This window comes from Eptatretus burgeri, chromosome 2, assembly GCF_056783735.1.
Source record: "Eptatretus burgeri isolate ZD-2024b chromosome 2, Ebu_testis_v1, whole genome shotgun sequence".
In the NCBI taxonomy this organism is placed as follows: domain Eukaryota; kingdom Metazoa; phylum Chordata; class Myxini; order Myxiniformes; family Myxinidae; genus Eptatretus; species Eptatretus burgeri.
The window spans coordinates 5,274,020-5,296,466 of NC_140962.1; the positions used below are offsets into that span (position 1 = coordinate 5,274,020).

Consider the following 22,447-nt stretch of genomic DNA (forward strand, 5'->3'; position numbering starts at 1 on the left):
ACACATTATTATGTGTGTGGAAGAACAGAAATGGGATGGGGGCAAAAATAAGAGAGAAATTTTAGGGAAAAAGGGGTCAGGATAAGGAAGGGTCACGAATTTGTGAGAGAAAAGGGGAAAAGAGGAAAATGAGGTCTAAAGTAGAGGAATGAGGAAGAGGAACAAATGAGGGATGTTTGGTTAAGGGGAAAGGGCAAAGTCAAAGCTCAACCAGTTTTGTGTATGTAATTTGTCAAAATAGCCTCAAATAAATCGAGGATTGGTCTCAAGCTGTAGATTCTCCATGTGCAGCAAAATGGCACATCATTCTGGTCACTGTGTTAAAATGAGCCCTTTGAAATAAACCTTACCTTAATGTCTCTGTGACAAAGGTTCGTAGAGTGCAGGTAATTAAGGCCGGAGGCAGCTTGAAACATTATGGTCTTGGCTCTTTCCTCTGTCCAAAATCCTTTGACTGTCAATTTTTGAAACATCAAGTCGTCGAGAGAACCTACAACAGAGAAATTGGCAGAGTATTTACGTTACAAACAAAGTGAATATTCACCGAACAAAACATCCACCACATCAAGATTCACATCACAAACAATTGTTGAACTTTTATAATTAAAAAAAAAAAGATGAATGCAAAAACACAAACAGAACATGATAAACAGAAAAAAGATAAACAAAGTATTTCCCCGTGCAAATATGAATTTCTGCTTCAATTACCATCAACATGAGTGTGTGCACTCAGCAATGTTTCCAGTCACAAAGCTTGGTTCAAGTAATTATCTCGGCACATTTCAAGGAGCTACTTTGTTAATACAGAAACATAATGTTCCTGCAGAACGATTTCATTCTGCAATGATCTTTTTTTAAACTTCATGCACTAAGAAGGAAAACACTGAATAGTTTCAAAACTCTTTAATGGCAACCAAAAGTGGTGACAAGTGATGAAATGGGGAAAGTGAACATCATTGCTAACCAGTAAGATGGGGGTAACAGTCAAATAATTTTGTTGGTGATCAATCACAGAAGTTTATGCAAGGCTCACAAGTTCTGGGGATCAACGGCTTTATATTATTTGCTCCACTTAATCAATGATAGCATGTCCTGCCGGACCCCAACATTCGAGGGGGATACATTCCTGGAAAATACCCAGAATGACGCAGCATGGTTTCAATGGGAAAAAGGGGGGATAGGTTCTGATTCACGGGGGAAAATGTTTAAAGTTGAAAAATATTTTTCAACTGCGAATGCATATGATTGCAGTTTCCCATAAAATTCTTACAAATAATAATTTAAAAAACGGTCACGCCAGGGAACGTTCACAATATTTATTGAAGGAATGTGATTACAGCTTATTAAAAGTACTTTATCAACCTTACCATAAAAGTAAAAAAAACAACAGCAGGATGAAATTTATATTTACACAAACACACGCAACCTTTCAAATGATAATGATAATGATGAATTAACATCTAGTGAACTCGATGACCTCTGAAGACAATGCAGGTGAGGGTGCTGATGAGTCTTGCACTGAGTAGGAGGAAGGAGAGGCAGGAGAGTGTGCTGATCTTCCAAAGGTGGAGGGACCAGGGAGAAAAAAAATCTGTGATTGAGAGCTGCCTGGCAGATTGCCGCAGGTTTCAATGTAGCTCCTTCTTTCGGAGAATCATGTCATCCAATCCCCTCTTGAACTTGAGGTAATGCGTCATGACTGCATCGGTATCTTGCAGCCTGCCGGCAATTGCCCGTAGGTCCCGCAGCACCTCACTCAGGAACCCGACATTGAGAGTGGACCTTGACACCTCTTCCTCCTCATCACTGTCCACCTCCTTCTCCTCAGAAACCTTTGTAATGGCATCCAACTCCTTCTGGGTGAGCTCCTTGGCATGCAAGGCAATAAGATCATCCAACTCTTCAGGCTCCATGTCATCAAAGCCATCCCCTCCCACCTGTGGTGCCAACTTGACAGATTTATACCTCTCCTCCATGTTGTAAGGAAAGCCTGTAAAGTTCTTCACTGCTTGTTGTGACAGGTTTTGCCAGTAGACATTGATGGTGGAGGCACCGATGGCACTGACTCAGTGGGGTATGTTGAACTCTTTCCAACACTGCCCTTCTTCATCCTTTCCATGTGGACATCCCGGACCTGGGTCAACATTTTGGTGTTTGATGCAGTGCTTGCCCTAATAATTTCTTGGATAACCTTCTCCCATTGGGACCATACTCTGTACAGAGCGTTGGTGCTGCCGAAGCAGTCTCCTTGGCTATTGGGTACAATCCTGGACGGGTCGCCACTACGATGCAGGATACTCGAATGACTCAGTCATCCCAGCACGCTGGTACTCATTTTGCCGACTTCGGAAGGATGGCAGGCTGAGTCAACCCCCTGGTGAATTAATTCAGCGGGAAACGAGGCTTGAACTCAGGACCCTAGGATCCCAAGCCGCCAAGATAACCTTCTAATTCTTCTGTATGTTGCAAATGGTGGATTTGTTTACTCCGTATAGTCTGCCCACAGAGGCCGCACCCCCTGCTCTCGAAAGCCGGTCAAGCAGCTCCACTTTGTCGCTCAGGCTCATCACTTTCTTCTGCCTCTTGGAAGCTGTTGCATCTCTGGCATTAGTCTTGCACTTGGGAGCCATATTCGATCAATGAGCAGAGCGAGAGGCAAAACTGGTCAAGGCAGCAGGACGAGAAGAATGATTGAGACTCAGGAGACACTGCACATAAGTAGTCATGAGGGAATTGTGGGTAGCTGCGGGAGGGTGAGTAGTCTGCCCATTGTTTGTGGTGGATGTTGGAGGGTAATAACGTCTTGCTCAGCTGGTGGTAGATGCGGTGAAGCGTTTTAATTGTGCAACTCATGGGTGATGACATCTTCAGCAGCTGGTAATGGATGCGGTAAAGCATTTTAATGATGTTATCAGCAGTTGGTAAAATGGTAATAGATACAGTGAAGTGTTTTTAATTGTGCGACTCGCGGGGGGTGACATCGTACGCAGCAGCTGGTAGGTACGGTGGAGCGTCTTTTTTGCACAAATGACGGGGCATGCTGCGCAGCTCGGTTTTTTGTGTGAATGGTGGGACATGCCACACAGCTCGCTAATAGCGCGGCTAATAGAATTTTATGCGCCTGTGAAAAAAACCGTGAAATTGCGAAGCACAGGGCCGTCACTGCAGAAGCAGGTCATGCGTGCGGCTCATGGAAGATATGTTTTTTGTGTACGTACAGCTGCTCCATGAAGGGCTGGTGGAAGATATGTTTGAGAACTGTGTTATACGTGCGGCTCGTGGAAGATATGTTTTTTGTTCCTGCAAAAACAGCGAATACGTGAAGCACAGGGTTGTGAATGCAGAAGCAGGTCACATTTTATCAACAGCGATGGTGAATCGGTGAATGTCAGGGTCCAACAGTACTACAAAAGACACTGTGCGTGTGTGTATCCATCCAAGTTCCACTCATTGGTAGGACAGTTTGCCAGAATCTACACACTGTTTCAACCTAAAAAATCATACGTCTGCCATGTTGGTATTTACTACGATGTGAAGTGAAAATATCTTCGGAGCTGTCACATTCAAAATTGCCATGCCCTCCCTATAATTTTTCCCTTCAGTAGAAAATGACCAAAGCGACTGTTAAAAGTATTTTGAGCCGAGAGGTGTCACTTACCTTGTGAAGATAATCCACAGCAATTGAGGCAGTGGTGTGTTGCTTATACACTGACCAAATAACTATGTGCTATTATCTCAAGCAGAGCTTTTGTCACTGAGGTTCCACAGGTCTTTCCTATTATCTCTTAATAATAGCAGGATACGTGCTATAGCTTAATGGAGTTAGTGCGTCGAAGAAGGTCGAAAACCCCATTCGATTCCCACAACCTTGAAAATTTGACCTTTGTGAACTTTAAAGGTCAAAGGTCAAGGATTTTCTTTTTCGTGAAATTTTTTTTTCGTGAACCAATAAGGTTTGATATCCCGAAGAAACCAAAATTCCCCAAACTCTCAAGATATTTCCATTTATCTTACGACTTGTTAGCTTTTTACCTTACTCAACATTTAGAATAAACATTGTGTATTTATAAACAAACAATAAACACTGTGTGTTTATAAACAATAAACATTGTGTGTTTATAAACAATAAACATTGTGTGTTTATTAACAATAAACATTGTGTGTTTATTAACAATAAACATTGTGTGTTTATTTACAATAAACACTGTGTTTATAAACAAAAAACACTGTGTGTTTATAAACAATAAACATTGTGTGTTTATTAACAATAAACACTGTGTTTATTAACAATAAACATTGTGTGTTTATTAACAATAAACATTGTCTGTTTATTAACAATAAGCATTATGTGTTTATTAACAATAAACATTGTGTGTTTATTCACAATAAACAATGTGTGTTTATTAGCAATAAGCATTGTGTGTTTGTTAACAAGTTCATTTCTGAACTTGTTAACAAGTTCATGACTGTCTGAGTCACAGGGAGCAGGTGTGGCACAGGTCCGTGCATTTCAACAGTGTGACTCGCGCTCTGCATCAAAAACATCTCACCTCAACGAACATAATACACAATCAAATATAATAAACATTCTTTTCCCATGTTGAATCATAAGAAAATAAAATTAAACTCACCCATCGTTGCAAGCTCCATGGCAAAGTAAAATAAACCTTGTGACGTCACACCACTTGCAAAGACTTGAACTGAATGGAAAGAAATAAAGTTTGTGAGTACAGTTAGAGGAGCTGACACAAAGGAATAGCTGTCTCGCCTGGGTTCGAGTCCCAACCCAGCTATAAACTGTCATCCCAGAGTCTCACAGGCAGGGTGATTCATCAATGTGTGTGCCCTCCCTCGGATGGACGTTAAACTCGGCGTCCCATCTGCCAGCATTAGTTGGTGGACGTTGAAGATCACTCCGTGAAGAGTGGGCGAGTTATCGCCGGCACCATGAACAAATTCCAAATTGCTTCTCGATCCCACAGAGGGCATTGCATCAGCAGCACAGCAGTGCCCTCAGCCAATGATACTACCCCACAGCATTGTGCTGCACACACAAGTAGAATAATACAGTTCGAGTTTCTCCAACAAGAATCTAACAATAAGCAGTTATTTTCAAAGGTCCCAGGTAGCTTTTTAAGGTGCAACTTTCTTTTCACTGGCACCTCACAAGGGTCAGAGTAGGGGTTCCAAATCAGTATGAAAACAACAAACAAACAATAAAAATTACACAACACAGATGTTAAAGGACGAAAGCAAATTAGTTTATCCAACCAAATCACAAAGCACAACATTAGTTTCGTGTCATTCCATCATTCTCCTGGTAAATAAGATGAAAATAAACATCACATCATACATGGATAACGATGTGAGATGGTATGGGAATGGGTTCTGTCTTTATAAATTACTATTGGCTTGGCATTGGTCAAGATAATATGTAAACTTACGGATGTTTGGATGCTTGAGGCCCTTCATCAACGAATATTCTTTCTGGAGCTACAAATACAAACCAAAACATGGTCCATATTATCATGATGTTGTACTTTAGTCCTTGGAATTGATCAAATGTTTGTCTTTATCAATTACTGTACACTGTATTCACACAGAATCAAATCAGACAATGAAGTTTCAACAACAGCTGTTTCTTGTATCTGGTGCAGATAGTGAAAATATTTGTTCACACAAACCAGTTTCTTCGTGAAGGCGAATTGTGTCGGGGATGAATGCATCATCTTTATGGCAACCTGGAGAGAAAAAAAAATCACAAAGTAAGTTTAAACTGTTGTTCACAAATTGGGTTTATATTCAATCATCGATTGCAGTTTCATTTGGATTGCTCTGCATTCTTCTTCTTTCATATGCAGCATAAGGCTGCGGGGTAGCATCATTGCCTGAGAGTGCGGCTGTGCTGCTGATCGTGTTCCCTGTGGGTTATGGCAGGAATTTGGAATTTGTTTGGGATTCCGGTGATAGCTTGCCTACTATTCACAATTATTCTGCATAAGCATGGCCAACAGTGTTGCGTATGCAAACTCTCCTCCTCTGCAACCTGTTGATAGAACCTCTAGTCATTTCTTATCAACCAAACTCACTTTAATGACATTTATATCCAGACTCACACTCCAGGGTAATATTTTTTTTAGCCACGTCTCGCGTAGCGAGCGTGGCTCAAAGCGAGCTCCGCGTTGTTCTTCTTGTGAAGACAAAACCTTTAGGACTCGGCTCTTTTATATATAGGATCCGGATCTCCTTAAATACTAAACACCTGTACACATCCTCACATTGAGGGTGCCTTTTGAGAGCGTCTATCATCAACTTTTACATATATTCGGACATTTGCTTTAAAGTTTCGAAAAGTTCACGTTACTATTTAAAGATTATTCGATTTAATGTGTTGTACTTTCGTAAATACACGATTTTCTCATCATGAACAGGAGCCTACATGACGGGTCTCGCTATTGGCTCCATCAAGGCATGTGACGAAATATCGGAAGTTGTTGTTATTGCCTTTAGGACATGGCTCTTGGACACATTTGGCCTTGTTAATTCAAGAACCCTAAATAATTCCCATACACTAAAAGCTATCTCAGTTACGATCTCAATATTTTGGGTAAATGTAGCCTCATGTCATGGAAAGACGTGACATGATCCACACAATTGATTACCTTAAATGAAGTGCTCGACATGTCCACCACCATGTTGCAGGCACAACATGATTCTTCGCAGCATGCTCAATGATACAGAGTGTTGCATTTCATGGGGAATATTGCTGATTGTGTCCCTGATTATTCCTTTAATTCGCCAAGAGTGCGTGGATTTGTAGCAAACACGACGCCCTTCAAATATCCACACAAAAAACAATCTGGTGACGGAAGATCTGGGGCTCGAGGTGGCCATAATGACTTGGACACTACACGGTCATCAAAGAGTAGCCGATGTTCGTTCATGTTGAATCGAGTTGTGACTCGTGGCACCATCTTGCTGAAACCATCCTTGATTGATTTTGTCTTTTGTGAGGTGCCCAAGAAATTAATGGATGAGGTTGATGTAACGTTCTGAGTTTACTGTTTCTGAGAAGAAAATTGAGCCAATAATTCTCTGCCGACTTACAGCAAACCAAGCACCAATTTTAGTGGAATGGAATGGACTTTCATGGGTAGCATAAGGTTGTTCACTGAACCATAAACGAGTGTTTTGTGAATTTAAATGGCCAGGAAGATGAAACAGTTTCATTGAAACTGTGCTTCATCTGTAAAAAACACAACATCCAAAACATGGTCTTGTTCTCTCACCATGCCCTGGAGACACTCACAGTGGGCGACATGCTTCTCTTTATCTGGCTCCAGTAACTGATGCACTGCATGAATATTTTAGGGATAAAGTTTGAGTGTCTTGACCACCTTCCTTGCACTGGAATATGTCCACTGACCTTGTTGGGCTAAACGGCCCAGACATTTCTTCGGGCTCGTTTCCATTCTTTCCCACACTTCATCCACTTTCTCTGGTGTGACAACACTTGGCTAGCACATGTGCTTTTAAACTTTCACACAGCCTGTTTCTCTGAACTGCTTCGTCAGTTTCCATATCACTGATTTTGAAGGTTTCGTGTGACCAACAAAGCTACTTTTAAATGCAATTTGACATTCTCTAAGAGATGCATTCTTCATGTGATGATCGAGGAGAAACACGCGTTCCTCCACAGTGAGTCCCATGGCGTGACCGCGTGAAAAACCATTGAACGTCACTGCGGAGTCGCATGATAAATCACATGATACCTCATAACTCTCAGGATCATGTCACGTCTTCTGTAACATTCGGCGACATGCACACAAAATATTGGGCTCCGAACTGAGATAGCTTTTAGTGAGGGGAATAATTTAGGGAATGGGAATTACTTTGGAATAATGGGAATTATTTCGGGTATTTTAGTGTACGGGAATTAGTGTTGAGTGGTAAACAGTCGTAAACGTAAACTGTAAAGCCTTTCGAGGGTGTGCGCTCCACTGAGTGCCGTTCTAGTTATTAGACCCATTGGACTTCGTCTGAGACGGGGGCTTATGGATTGGGTCTCGTCTGTCCGTGGGTCCGTCCATCTGCAGCCATATCTCTGCCGTGTTTAGACCAATTTTGTTCAAACTTGGCACAAAGATAACACATGATGGTGTACATATACACATCATTTTGTTTTGCGATTCGATCAAAGATGGCCGACTGGTGGCAATTTTCGTTGTCTACACCCGATGTTGAACACGTCCTCAACCATTTCTTGGACAGACATTTACCGATCTTGTTCAAACTAGGCACACAGCTAATGAACGATGGCTTGCATAAACATGTCATTTTTTTCTGAGATCAGATCCAAGATGGCCAAATTGAGGCCATTTCGTTACTTAAACGTTTCCCCAACCATTTCTCCAACATGCAAGGTCTGATTTTGTTCAAACTTGGCACAAGCACAGTACATGAAGGCATACATGTACACCTCCATTTGGGATCTGATCAAATATGGCCGACCAGTAGACTGTCAGCCATTTTTGTTGTAACCCCCACTCCTGGTATCAAACACATCCTCAACCATTTCTTGGACATGTATTTACTGATATTGCTGAATGTTTTACTGTTTGTGTAATTCAGTACGTCTTCCCCAAACAATATGAATACTAAATCCCTTCTGTGCGAAATTTGCATTCCCAATCCAAAACATCATACATATCATGTGACCAACTATCCATCACAATATAACTACATTCACAATCCAAACCACATCATTAATATTCACGAACAAATAACCCAATCACACACAATCTTCCATGTCACATGATCACTCAAGTCAGTTGCGCAAACATATAAGTTTTATCAATATCGGCTAGACCCTTAGCTCCAGACAGTGAAATTACAAAAACTACAGGGGCGATGACATTTCATGTCTTTTTCTCCTTATTATTTTCTCCCACGTGAATTTATCCAGGTTTCACCAATTCCTAAAGACACACACCTTCACCCAAACATTTCCTTACATTGAAATAGCTCTTCAGATATATCTGTTGAAGATGGTAAAGAATTGTGTTGTTGAGGGTGAGCCGTCCAACTCAAAACTAAAACATATCACGGATGAGGTCAGGAACCGAATGGGATAAGATTGACCCGACAGTCTTTCGATCATGAGCATTGAGAGTGAACTACTTAGAGGACTCCACTTCTCACAAATCACTGACGAGTTTTCAGCCAAAAACAAATCTCAGAAAAGACCGAAGTCACGTGATACACGAAGTGGTGTCTGTGGAGAAACTGCCTGCACCTGGGAATGTCAATGACAAATGATGGTTTTACAAATAAATTACACTCTCCTGTTACCTCCATCACAGAAAGTGGACAGAGGTTATGTTTTCACCCCTGTTTGTCCTTCTGTGAACAGGATAACTCAACATGTTATGGACGGATTTGGACGAAACTTGGACAGGTTAGGCGTGTGACAAGGACGGAATGATATGATTTTGATGAGGATCCGGATCCGGATACACGGATTTTAAGTGATTCTTCACCATTGAGTGATTGGGCCAGAAACGATTTGGAGAACCATATTTTCAAAATGCTGTGGACGAGTTCTGACATAACTTGGTGGACGAGTTGGGGAGGTGACAAGAACAAGCCGATTAGATTTTGATGAAGGTCTGGATTCAGATCCGACCTAACGGTGGAATACAAAACATAAACTGTTCAGCATGGTGGAGGTGTGCACTCTACCGAGCATCATTCTCGTTCTAAACTGTTGTCATTGTCCATTTAGTTTCAAAATGTTACGATTTTTTCATCGAGGTGTTCTTGTGTGTTGTAAAATATCAAATGAGCATCGTCATAGTTTCGACAAGATCACAACATACCATGGAGATCAAGACTTGACCTGGGTTTGACCTTTTGCATACTTAACATACATACCACACTGCACTGTGACTTATCCCACTGGGGTCTATAACTACGGGGTGGGAAGGGGACCAGGAGGGCTCCGAGGGCCCATGGTTTAGTTACCTCTCAGGGCCAGAGTCACCCTGAATCCTTCCCTGTTCATCAGTCCATCAAAACCAGCAAACACACATTGCATCAAGTTACTAATTATATATATATATATATATATATATATATATATATATATATATATATATATATATATATATATATATATATATATATATATATATATAGTTGCGGATTCGCGCCCGGCGGCGTGCTGACGGCCACGTAACTCGAATCGCGGCACGTCGCCCACTGGACGGACAATCCAGTCGTGACCCTCTCGGACTAACGCTGGGAACCAGTCACGGGTGGACCTTTCGGTCTCACCGCGATCGTGCCAATCGGCCCCCGCGTGGGATAGGGTTGCTCGCCAAATTCGACCTACCTAAGTACCCACACGGAGGGGAGACCGGGCGATCGCACCTCGCCGCAGGTCGACTTCGGACACGGGCCACTTAAGCGACCCGTTCCGTACTATCGGGATAACCGAGCGGTGTTATTCGTCGGCCTTGACGGTTCGATTAATTATCGGGCGGTTTAGCCCACGACCAACCCTTTACGTGAAGCAAGATGGGGATTCAATGAAAGAAATGATGAAGCGAAGCGGGAAAACAGTTCAACAATAAGCACATTTATTTCGCGACGAACGGAAAGCACACATATACAATTCCACCAAAAGCACATGTAAAAGAAGAAGACAATGCAATATTACACAAAAAGCAAATGCAACAATGCAGATCTATCCGACTACCGGGCACACGGCAACACTTATACAATTTTACTTCACAGACGGCGCCGACAACACACATTCCCAAAGCAAAAGAAAAGAGAACCACCCTCCAGGATGAGGGGGTAGGCGGGCTTGGGGCCGAGACCGTGTCGGGCCTACCCGTCTGATGATGAGACGCGAAGTGGCGGTGGTGCCTCAACTCCGCGGGCCTCGCGGACAGTGTCTGGTAGGGGGTGGGAAGGGGGCCCCCTTTGTCGCACTATCTCAGCGCGGGGGGGGGGAAACAGGAGGGGGTTGCTGATGCTCGGGGAAAGGAGGATTTCACCCTGTCTTGGGTCCCGCGGCGAGCGTCTCCTCCTCCACCTCGGTCACGTTGCTGGCCTCTCTGGTGTGCAGCTCCCGGCACCGACGCGAGCACCCCCTCGTCCGCCTTCGCCGCCGTCACCTCTCCACAGCTCCGTCCTCTTCACTCCGACTCGTACCATTTCTTTCCAGCTCCACCGACGACTCTCTTGAATTCCGCACACTCAACTCTCAACTTCCAACTGAACTCCTCCTCCACTTCCAACTGAACTGCTTTGACTGACGAACGCAGTCGTTTTTATAAGCCCCGTGGCTTCGCTCTTTCACCCTTGACCCTTTGCCTCCGACCCTTCACCTGGCTCCCCATTGGCCCGAGGAAAAGTGGGCGTGAATGCTTTTTGATCCATGAATTTGCATATAGCGACCGCCCTCCAACGCCCTGGAGGCGGGGCCAAACCGCCCCTCGCTCACCGATTGGACGGAACAAAAGTGGGCGTGAGTCGTTTTTGATCCGTTTTTCTGCGGAAAGTCCGTGATGTTTTTGAACACGCTGCTCGGTGCGCGCCCCGCACGAGTCCAGCATCGGTGCCCACGAGTGGCGCGAGATGACGGTGATGCGATGGTGGCGAGTTGTGACGGTAAAGGTCGTGGTGGTTGTGGTGAAGCGGCGTTGTGGTTGGTGGTTGTTGTGATGGCCGCGTTGTGGTTGGTGGTTGTTGTGTGATGGCTGTTGAGACGTGGTTGGTGGTGGTAATAATGGCGGCTGGTCCAAAATAAAGATAGTAAAAGAAAAACGGATATCCTGAAGAGTCGCAACCCTCATGAATGACATTTATTCCCTCTAGACAACGGGTTTGGGCCTAACTACACATATACTTACAGAGATATCTCACCTAAGGGACCTGAATGGTGGTTTGTGAATTTCGTCAACCACAACAATATATATATATAGTAACAGGCCTGGGGGGTCGGCCGCCAACCGACCGCTCTGGACGGAGCCGCAAGTCGAGTCGGCCCGACCGATCGCCCGGAATATAGATCGCCGCCCGGATAACTCCGAGCGACGGGTCCTTGTACAAGAACCGAAATACGCCAATCCGCAGATCACGTGGGGTAGGGTCGATTGCCAATCTTCAATGTACCTAAATACCCACGTGATCCAACTACCGGGGTATTCCACCCTCGACGGAACAAACCGCCGAGGCGAGCCTGTCCGTGTGCGATTCCGAGCGGCGTAATCGCCGAGAACCGTCGGTCCAAATGTCCCCCTATTACGGCAAACCAACGGCTTTCGAACTCCCAACACACGAAATGTTCAGTCAATGAGGGAATTGACGAAACGAGCAGGTTTACATTTACACAAGGACATTTATAAGAAATGAAACACGTATGCAATTAAATAAGGCAAAACACGTATGCAATTATACGAGCAACAAAAGCACGACAAAAGAACTACAACCGTCTATAAGCAGTTATTAATGTACAGTCACTTACACAGTTTTACTTACGGGACTCGGCGCCACAACATTAATTCGAAAGAAAAGCAGAAAAAAGACCCCATCAAAGGCAATGGGGTCAGACTGGACCTCTTGGGTCTTTATGGCGTGGGACTTGACAGACCAAACGAGTCCCACGAGACCGTTGCAGGTTACCTGCACCCTCGTGGTGTCTGGCTTGGGCGACCCGCGACGTCCCGTCCCCACAGCAGCGAGCGTAGCCGCGGTCGAGCTCGGGCCTTCCGTGTGGCAGGCGAGCTCTCTCCGGCTATCTCCACACGAACGCGCTTGGGCGACCTGCGATGCTCCTTCCCCACGGCAGCAAGCGTAGCCGTGGTTGAGCTCGGGCATTTCGTGTGGTAGGCGAGCTCTCTCCGGCTCTCTCCACACGAACGCGCTTGGGCAACCCGCGATGCTCCTTCCCCACGGCAGCTAGCGTAGCCGCGGTTGAACTCAGGCCTTCCGCGTGGCAGGCGAGCTCTCTCTGGCTCTCTCCACACGAACGCGCGGTTTGCGCGACACAGCAGGCAAGGCTGCGTCTCCAACTCGCGTCTCCTTCGCGACGCCCAGACTCTCCACCGACAGCAAGCTCCAAGCTCCCGACTCCGACATGAGCCCAGACCTCCACACAGCTCCTTGGCTTCTTCAGACTCTCTGAACCCCGACAGACACTCTCCACCGACTCAGACCGACTTCCTCCAGACTTGTTGAACTGGCGCTCTGCGCGGCCTTTTATAGGTCTGGTGAGACGAGATCCGACCTCCGTCCTCCGACCTCTCATCTCTGACCCTTCTCGGGGAGCGGACATTGCAGGAATCACCGACGCTCTTGATCCGAATTGCGGGTGAAGCTTGCACGGAGCGGACGTTGTTGAAATCACCGACCCTGCACCTCTGACCTCTGACCCTGCGTGGAGTGCGGACGTTGCAGGAATCACCGACGCTGCATGGCAAGAGAACCCTTGCCTCTGCCTGCAGCGATGCCGTTTGATCGGATCTCGCCGCTGCTGGCGCAAAGATGGTGTCGTTTCAGAGACGTAGGTGAGGCGATGTTTGTGGTGTGGAGATGTTGACAGTTGCTGGCGAAGTGGTGAGGATGGTGTGGTTTGTTGAGAGGCAGGTGTGGTTGTGGTGGTGGAAAGGCAGTTGGTCTGAAGTGGTTGTTGAGAGCGATGTTGGTGGTGGTGGTGGTGGTTGTGAAGCGGTTGATGAGAGCGATGTTGGTGGTGGAGGTGGTTGTTGTGACGCGGTTGTTGAGAGTGATGTTGGGTGTTGAGAGAGATGGTGGTGGTGGAGGTGATTGGTGTGAAGCGGTTGTTGAGAGCGATGTTGGTGGTGGAATTATGGAGGTGGTTGTTGTGAAGCGGTTGTTGAGAGAGATGGTGGTGGAGGTGGTTGGTCCAAAATAACGATAGTAAAGAATAACGGCTAACTCAAAGATTACAGCCCTGTCCAGACGGATAAATCCCATTAAACAACGGTGGGGAAATCGAACTGAACACGGACTTATCGGCATATTTAACGATATGGTGTTCTGCGAATTTCCACAGCCGTAACAATATACATATATACATATATATATATATATATATATATATATATATATATATATATATATATATATATATATATATATATATATATATACACACACATATACACATATACACATATATATATATATATATATATATATATATATATATATATATATATATATATATATATATATATATATATATATATATATATATATATATATGAAGACCACAAGGGGAAAACCAGAGATGTCAGGATAAGTCAATTTTGAAGAAACTGAAAAACAAAGTTTCAAGATTTTGGTGGACTGTGTAATAACTGTCATATAGATTTCTTTTCCAGTAAAAGTAAGAGTGATCATTGGCCGATCAAATTAAGCATGTAGCATTTGCTAAGCTTCTGTGTTATTTAATTTAAGAGCAAAGAACGAATCAATGTTGCAAACTGACATCACTGGTTATTCCCTTGTTTAATAATTGCCATGCAATTTTAACCCAGGATGTGTAGCAAATTCATGCTTGTTGGTTATTAGCATACATTACATAAATTTGGTGATCACAGATTATTTTTTTCAACATTAAACGGGAATTGTTTTTTGTTTGATTGGTGTTCAACGCCATACTCAAGGGTATTTCGCCGATATGACGACGGATTCTCTATTTCTTACTCCGTACTACTTAATATGATGGAAAACCGGGAGGAAACCAAGGATAAACCACCCCGCGATAGCCGAAGTCACCTCATGTGACTCCCTCATATACCTAAGCAGGTTGATTGGGCGGTGGGTACATCGAATGAGGATGGGTACTCAGACGCGCTAACCATTAAGCCACGGTTGTGGGTCCCATAAAAGTCACAATAAAAGTTTGACCAGCCTTGAACCACGATATGCACCAACTACGGAGCCCATGATATAACCAAATAGGCTATTGCAGTGCTCAGAGTTTATGCTGTGAAAGTTTTACAACCTTTCATTTTTTAGTTTCTCAACTCTGAATATTATGGTGGAACAGTTAACATGAATGAAAGGGAGATAACCAGGAGTAAAGTTCTGACAATTCTGGGTTTCTACTTGTTCAGCTTTGACAACACTTGTTTTTTCATTGCACGGCTAAACTTTATACCATATAAATTATGTGACACCCCTGGTTATTTGTTAAAGTAATATTGTGAGAGGAAACCTTATGTTGCCAACTACTGGCAGGTGCAATAACCCTGAAATTTATAAAAAGTGACATCTCTGGTTTTCCCCTTGTGGTCTTCATATATATATATATATATATATATATATATATATATATATATATATATATATATATATATATATATATATATATATATATATATATATATATATATATATATATATAGTTACAGCTGTGGAAATTCGCAGACCACCATAAAGGACCTTAGATCAGTTATGACGAAAAGTAAATGTGTAGTTAGAATCCCCACTGTTGTTTGGAGGGAATTTCCGTGTTCACAGGGCTGCGATCCTTTGAGATAGCCGTTTTTCTTTTGCTGTCGTTATTTTGGACCAATCATCCCCCAACAACCAAATCGCCACCACCAACAACGCCCCCAAACAACTACACCGAACCACCACCACCTTCGCCCCCTTCACCTCCACAACCCCACCCCGCAAACATCGCCTCACCCCCACTCTCAAACGACGCCCGCCAACAACCAAATCGCCACCACCAACACCCTTCCCAAACCACCACAGCAAACTCCCACCACCTTCGCCTTTCTACCGAACGTCGTGCCATGGGTTGTGAATGGGATCCTTTCGAAGAAGAAATCGGATCAGGAATCATTCATGCCCACTTTTCATCCATCCAATGGCTGAGCATCAGGTGGTGTAGCCCCGCCTCCAAACCCGCTGTGATTCACAAATTTACATATGCACTCCTCCCCCGGCCTATAAAAGCGCGAGCACAACGCAGCTCGCGGCAGTGTCGGTGGGGCAGAGTCGGGAGACGGAGCTCGAAGCAGACGGGGAAAGGCAGACGGGGGCCAATCGACGGAGAGGAATGAGCTCGGAGCTCAGGTCGAAGTTGAGGGGCGAGGAGAGCGAGTTGCTGAGTGGAGCAGGGACGCGGAGGAGGGCTCAGAGGCGAACCAGAGGGCTGAAGTGGGGACTGCCACCGGAGAAGGGGCGTAGTGGAGGCCACAGCCAGGAGGAGTTCGCCGGAGCCAGTGCGGTCCAGAGCGTCAACTCATTGGACGGAGTGTCACCAATTCCCCTCTCCCTTACCGAGCTCCGCACTAAGAAAGTGCTGGTAACCCCATCCGTTCCCCTCCCCAACCGTGGTGCCGACGGTGAAACACGTGCCTGCGCGGAGAACGCCGGAGAGAGCTCACCGGCCACACCAGGGGCACGAAGCCAGGCGCAGATACGCTGACATCGCGGCTTGCCCGCCATCACGCCACGAGGGCGCGGGTAAGACCCTTCGGTCTAGTGGACCTGGCCGCTCATCCAGGTTCCACGCACATTTGGTCCACAGACCTGTCTGCCACCCTTGCCTTTGAGGGTGGCTTTTTGCTTTGCTTTTGTGTAAATGCATGTGTTGGCGCCGTCTTGTAAAGTAAACCTGTTTTTGTAATTGTGTGAACAAATATTCGGTTGTAACTCTGCCTTTGCTTGCTTTCATTGCTTTCACTGTTATACGTGCATAATTTTCTGTATGGCTGTAAAATACGTACTTGTCTGAGTGTGCAATAAATGTGCTTGTTGAACTGTTCCCCACTTCGTTGCGTCCTTTCCCTTGTTTGAAAGTTCCATCGTGCATCACTGAAGGAATTGGTAGAGGGGTGTAAGCACCCGGTAAATAATCACGTCCGTCGGGGCCAGCGATAACACCGCTCGGTTATCACTGAAGCACGGAACGGACCGCTTAAGCGGTTCGTGTCCTAGGCCGGCCAGCGGCGAGGTAACTACTGTTATCGCCTGGTTAACTACTCGCGCAGGTACTTAGGTAGGTCGAATTTGGCGAACAACCCTATCCTGCGCGGGTGGCCGATTGGCACGATCGTGGTGTGGTCGAAAGACCCACCTGTGACTAGCTCCTGGCGGTAGTTCCAAGGAGGGTCACGACTGAATTGTCCGTTCTGGTGGGCGATGCGGTCGTCGCGATTCGAGTTACGTGGCCGATCACACGTCGGGCGGACCGAAATTCGCAACAATATATATACATACATATATATGTATATCTCTCTCTCTCTCCCCTTCTCCCCCCCCCCTTTCCCCCCACTCCCCCTCTCTCCCTCTCTTCCCCTCTCTCTCTCTTTCTCTCTCTCTCTCTTTCTCCCCTCTCTCTCTCTTCTCCCTCCCTCTCTCCTTCCCCTCTCTCCTTCTCTCTCCCCTCTCCTCTCTCCCCCTCTCCTTTTCTCCCCCTCTCTCTCCTTCTCCCTCCCTCTCTCCTTCTCTCTCCTTCCCCTCTCTCCTTCTCTCTCCCCTCTCCTCTCTCCCCCTCTCCTCTCCCCCTCTCCCTTCCCTCCCCTTCTCCCCTCTCTTTCTCCTCTCTCTCTCCTCCCCCTCTCTCCTTCTCTCTCCCCCTCTCCTCTCTCACCCTCCCTCCCCTTCTCCCCCTCTCCCCTCCCTCCCTTCTCCCCCTCCCTCCCCTCCCCTTCTCCCCTCCCTCCCCCTCCCCTTCTCCCCCTCCCTCCCCTTCTCCCCTCCCTCCCCTTCTCCCCTTCCCTCCCCTCTCTTTCTTTCTCCCCCTCTCTCTCTCTCTCTCTCTCTCTCTCCTTCTCCCCCTCTCTCGCTCCTCTCTCTCCTTCTCCCCCTCTCCTTCTCCCCCTCTCTCTCTCCTCCTCTCTCTCCTCCTCCCCCTCTCCCTCTCTCTCCTCCTCCTCCTCTCTCCTTCTCCCCTTCTCCCCCTCTCTCTCCCCCCTCTCTCTCCTTCTCCCTTCGCCCCTCTCCCACTCTTTCTCTCTCCCCCTCCCCTCTCTCGCTCCTCTCTCTCCTTCTCCCCCTCTCTCTCCTCTCTCTCCTTCTCCCCCTCTCTCTCCTTCTCCCTCTCTCTCTCTCTCTCCTCCTCCCCCTCTCTCTCCTCCTCCCCCTCTCCCTCTCTCTCCTCCTCCTCCTCTCTCCTTCTCCCCCTCTCTCTCCCCCCTCTCTCCTTCTCCCTTCCCCCTCTCCCACTCTTTCTCTCTCTGCCTCCCTCCCTCTCTCTCCCCCTTTCTCTCTCCTTCCCCTTCTCCTCTCTCCCCCTCTCCCCCTCTCTTTCTCTCTCCCCTCCCTCCCTCCCTCCTCTCCCACTCTCTCTCCTTCCCCCTCTCCTTCTCCATCCCCTCCCCTCTCTCCCCCTCCTCTCTCTCCCCTTCTCCCCCTCCTCCCTTTCTCCCCCTCTCTCTCTACCCCTCTCTCTCTCCCTCTCCTTCCCCCTCTCCCCTCTCCCACTTTTTCTCTCTCCCCTCCCTCCCCTCTCTCTCCCCCTCTCTCCTTCTCTCCTTCTCTCCTTCTCTCTCCCCTCTCTCTCTCTCTCTCCTTCTCCCCTCCCCCTCTCCCACTTTTTCTCTCTCCCCTCCCTCCCCCTCTCTCCCCCTTTCTCTCTCCTTCCCCCTCTCCCTCCTTCTCCCCCTCTCCTTCCCCCTCTCCCTCCTTCTCCCCCTCTCCTTCTCCATCCCCCTCTCCTTCTCTCATCCCTCCTCTCTCTCTCTCTCCCCTCCCTCTCTCCCCCTTCTCCCCCTCTCCTCCCCCTCTCTCTCCTTCTCTCCCTCCCTCCCCTTCTCCCCTCCCTCCCCTTCTTCCCCTCTCTCTCCTTCTCTCCCTCCCTCCCCTTCTCCCCCTCCCTCCCCTTCTTCCCCTCTCTCTCCTTCTCCCCCTCCCTCCCCTTCTCCCCTTCTCCACCTCTCCCCTTCTCCCTCTCTCTTTCTCCCCCTCTCTCTCTCTCCCCTCTCTCCTTCTCCCCCTCTCCCCTTCTCCCTCTCTCTTTCTCCCCCTCTCTCTATCCCCCCTCTCTCCTTCTGCCCCTCTCTCCTTCTCCTCCTCTCTCCTTCTCCCCTCTCTATCAAATGGATTCGATTCTCTCCACGGATCAATACAAACACCGAAATCTCGTTTACTGGGAAAAAACATTGAACTCGGATCAGTTACCGAGGGCTCGCGACACAAGGTGCGTCCATTTACCTGTTGATCATTTTCATGACGTCGTGCCAAGAAAACCTTCCCGAAGGATCCACGTCCGAGTTCTTTCAGGACATCGTAGCCACTGATATTTGGGGTCGACTGTAGAAAATAAAAGAAAACACCGAAATGATGAGAGGAGCTCATCTCAACAATGACATGATGTCCACACACGATGATGATGATGATTAAAAGTATCCGAGAGTTTGATTTCCCCTGAGGGAGGAACGAGTCTCACCTGACCCTCCACAGGGAGTACGGAAGGTAACACTTGACCCTCCACAGGGAGTACGGAAGGTGAATTTGATATTTCTATCATTGCGATTACAGCAAAAAAGGCCAAAAATTACAGAGCAAATACAAGCACGTGCAGCTCGAAAGAAAACGCACGGACGAGTTACGCATTGTGACGTCATCAACAATGGTGTACATCGGAATAAATTATTCATTCATTTCATTTCAACAACATTCACAGAAATTTTGTTTAATTTACCGTGAATGTTAATAAAGTCGTGGATTATCGATATGTATCAAGAAGAGTAAACATTTTAAATCATGATCTGAAGGTGAAATGGCGGGCCAGGAACTACTTTATTCCACATTGTATATCAATACGCAAGGCTGAAAAAAACAACACAGATCGAAGAAGAAGAAGAATAAGAAGTAGAAGAAGGAGAAGAAAACGTCACGTCAAAGAAGAAGAAATTGGCGGAGGTCTGCGCCCAACCGAGTGCCTTTGTGTGCGATATTTTGTTTCAATCGTTTGTTTTAAGATTAAATAAACTTGTTGAGATTGAATTAAATTCGTTGTAATCAAGATGCGACAAAATGGCGACACTCAACTGGCACACTTCCTCAGTGAGGTAATTATTTCCCGGACTTGTTTGATTTGAAGGATTAAATAACAATCGATACATATTATAAATTGTAATTAGTGTACAGTGTGTAGATTAATGTTTGTTTCATGCTTGAGCGCCTCCAACTCGGCGGCGTGTGTTTTGAAACCATCTCTGTAATAAAGTACAGTGTGGTGCTTGCGCTTCCGGCCTAGTCTCGTGGTCCTTGTATTGTCGGTGAACATCACAATTGGAGAGAATATATCTCGAGAATATACCGTGTAGGGTTTACACAGCCATCCCATAATGCCGTGTGCGCTGCCGTGTACCATGTTATACTGTATTCATTTCCCTGGTAACCATAGCAACAGTATCTCCACAATCCCACACATTGTTTATCTCGTCATTGTGATTTACTACAATGGAAGGTTCTGCTCATTGTTTGGCTTTGTTTACTTTTTCCTCACTTGTTCAGCTTCCCAACCAAGATGGCGCCCGCGCACTGCATCATGGGTACTGAAACCCCTCCGTGTGGATATCGTGATAAAACTGGTGCCGTTGGTGTATCCAGGTTGTGTGTGGATGGATGATTGTGACTGTGATGGATTCCTATGTTGTGTCTGCACATGTGTGGATGGGGACTTGTGTGAAAGCCTGTTGGACAATGGCAGCATTCTGGTAACCCCGTGCTTCTCTTTGTCTCTTCACACGTGTTTCGGTTCTGGGAGAACTGAACAATGACATTATGTCCACCTGTAGTTATTCACTTATTGTAATGTTTGTGGGAGAGTTTCATCACAAGGTGACCGTGTTCACCGCAAGAGACAAATGACCTCTCATCCTTAACCTCTCGTCTCTTGTGACGCCCCCTGAACTCGGCATCACTCCTTGAAGTTCAATAAGGTTTATTTTCAGATCAAACATCTCCACTCCTGGTCGATGACTCGGTTCTCACACGCTCCGGCCCTCTGGGTCTGGATGTACATTGCTGAAGCTGCAAAGAGCACAATAAAATGAATTAACACCAATGACTGGTTCACTGATTACAATATCTCACAACTCTAAAATACACAAGGCTCGCCTCACAAGGCTTCTTCAGTATGCCAGACATTTATTAATGTGTACGAGCGTACTTGACGTGTCTGGCGAGCGTCTCAACGTACGGTACCAAGTAATGGCGATGAGATTGCGGAATCCCGAGCAGGAGTTGTTTTATCAGAGGGTAGGTTGTGTTCCTGTTGACCAACGAAGATGGTATTCGTTTTCTCGTGATATAAAATCCCAAGTTCTTCGTTCAGTTGTATAACTATGACGGTGGTAAATCCAACCGTTCGCAAGAGACTTTCGGTGTGGACAAAGAACGATTGTTTTTTTTTTTTTCTTTCAACATCATTGAAAACCTGAATGAGAAAATCCATAAACAAGCTTTTTTGGAAACTGAACATGCCGTGTTGTTAAATGTTGGGCCTGAAGTGTGCTTGCTTTATATATTACATGATCTAAGGCGTCAGGGTACAATAATGACGTCATTGATATAGGGTGACGACGACGATGTCATCGGTAAAGTGGTATTCCAGCCATAATTGGCTGAAATGAAATCTAATCTTTTTCCAAAAAATATGAAATTTTATATCTGATGTACGACCCGATTTGAGTGAATAATTAAATTTATGTCCTTCATAACCCATGCCAAGAAACACTGCCACACACGTGCATAGACATGCAGACGAACGTATGCAACACAACACAATGCAATACAGTTAGATGAGACAAATAGAGCCATTGAGTTTGGGGGAAGTACCGTCACTTTTCAAGGTATTCTGGGAAATAGGGACATCACAACAATGGTGGCACTTTTCTCGCCGCACTCAGCAGGGCATTTCCCCAAGGAGGGATTATGGAGATTGTCTGTGCTCTTTCCTTTTAAATGCTGAACACCAAGCAAGGAAGCAGCACATACCATTTTAAAAGTCTTTGGTATAACTCGGCCGGGGTATGAACCTCTGATTTCCCAGACACAGAGCGGATGCTCTAACCATGACACCACCGAGTCTGATTATCACGAGTCTGGTTTTCACTTATGTCAAAATGGGGGATTATCATAAGTGGTGGGTGAATTAAAATGCTGGAGCTAAATGCTAATGTACTCCTGCACCTCTGGACAGAATAACTTGAAAACTGGAAATTATCACTAAAAATGAGTTAAACTCCTGGAAGTTGTACAAATCGTTCTATAATATGCAATTATCTGTGTTGGAGTGTCGTGAAAACTATAGTCATCATAGATGTGGGGGGGGAATGTGTTAAAACACGCGTGTCAGTTTGTGGGTTGAAATGCATTAACACTTGGTGGTTCTATTGAATTGAGATGGCCACTTCCAACTTAATGTTGCCCCCCTTTGTCG

The 22,447-nt window shown here is 45.9% G+C and overlaps 1 protein-coding gene across 4 annotated transcripts in view; it reads right to left on the reverse strand.

The window, feature by feature from the left end:
• Nucleotides 1–21,008, reverse strand: part of LOC147031303 (calcium/calmodulin-dependent protein kinase type 1-like) — a 46,127-nt gene extending 25,119 nt beyond the window's left edge. For 2 of the 4 annotated variants that reach the window (XM_085861428.1, XM_085861418.1), the window contains exons 1-6: nt 19,445–19,597; nt 19,210–19,308; nt 5,685–5,741; nt 5,445–5,493; nt 4,632–4,700; nt 351–490 (exon numbers count right to left, since the gene is read on the reverse strand). In XM_085861428.1, coding sequence (XP_085717554.1) covers nt 351–490; nt 4,632–4,700; nt 5,445–5,493; nt 5,685–5,741; nt 19,210–19,308; nt 19,445–19,525 — 495 coding nt within the window. In that variant the 5' untranslated portion in view covers nt 19,526–19,597. Of the gene's footprint in view, nt 1–350; nt 491–4,631; nt 4,701–5,444; nt 5,494–5,684; nt 5,742–19,209; nt 19,309–19,444; nt 19,598–19,699; nt 19,878–20,889 lie in introns of those variants that run through there. The other 2 variants (XM_085861437.1, XM_085861447.1) reach the window with 2 other exon arrangements.
• Nucleotides 21,009–22,447: the final 1,439 nt, after the last annotated feature.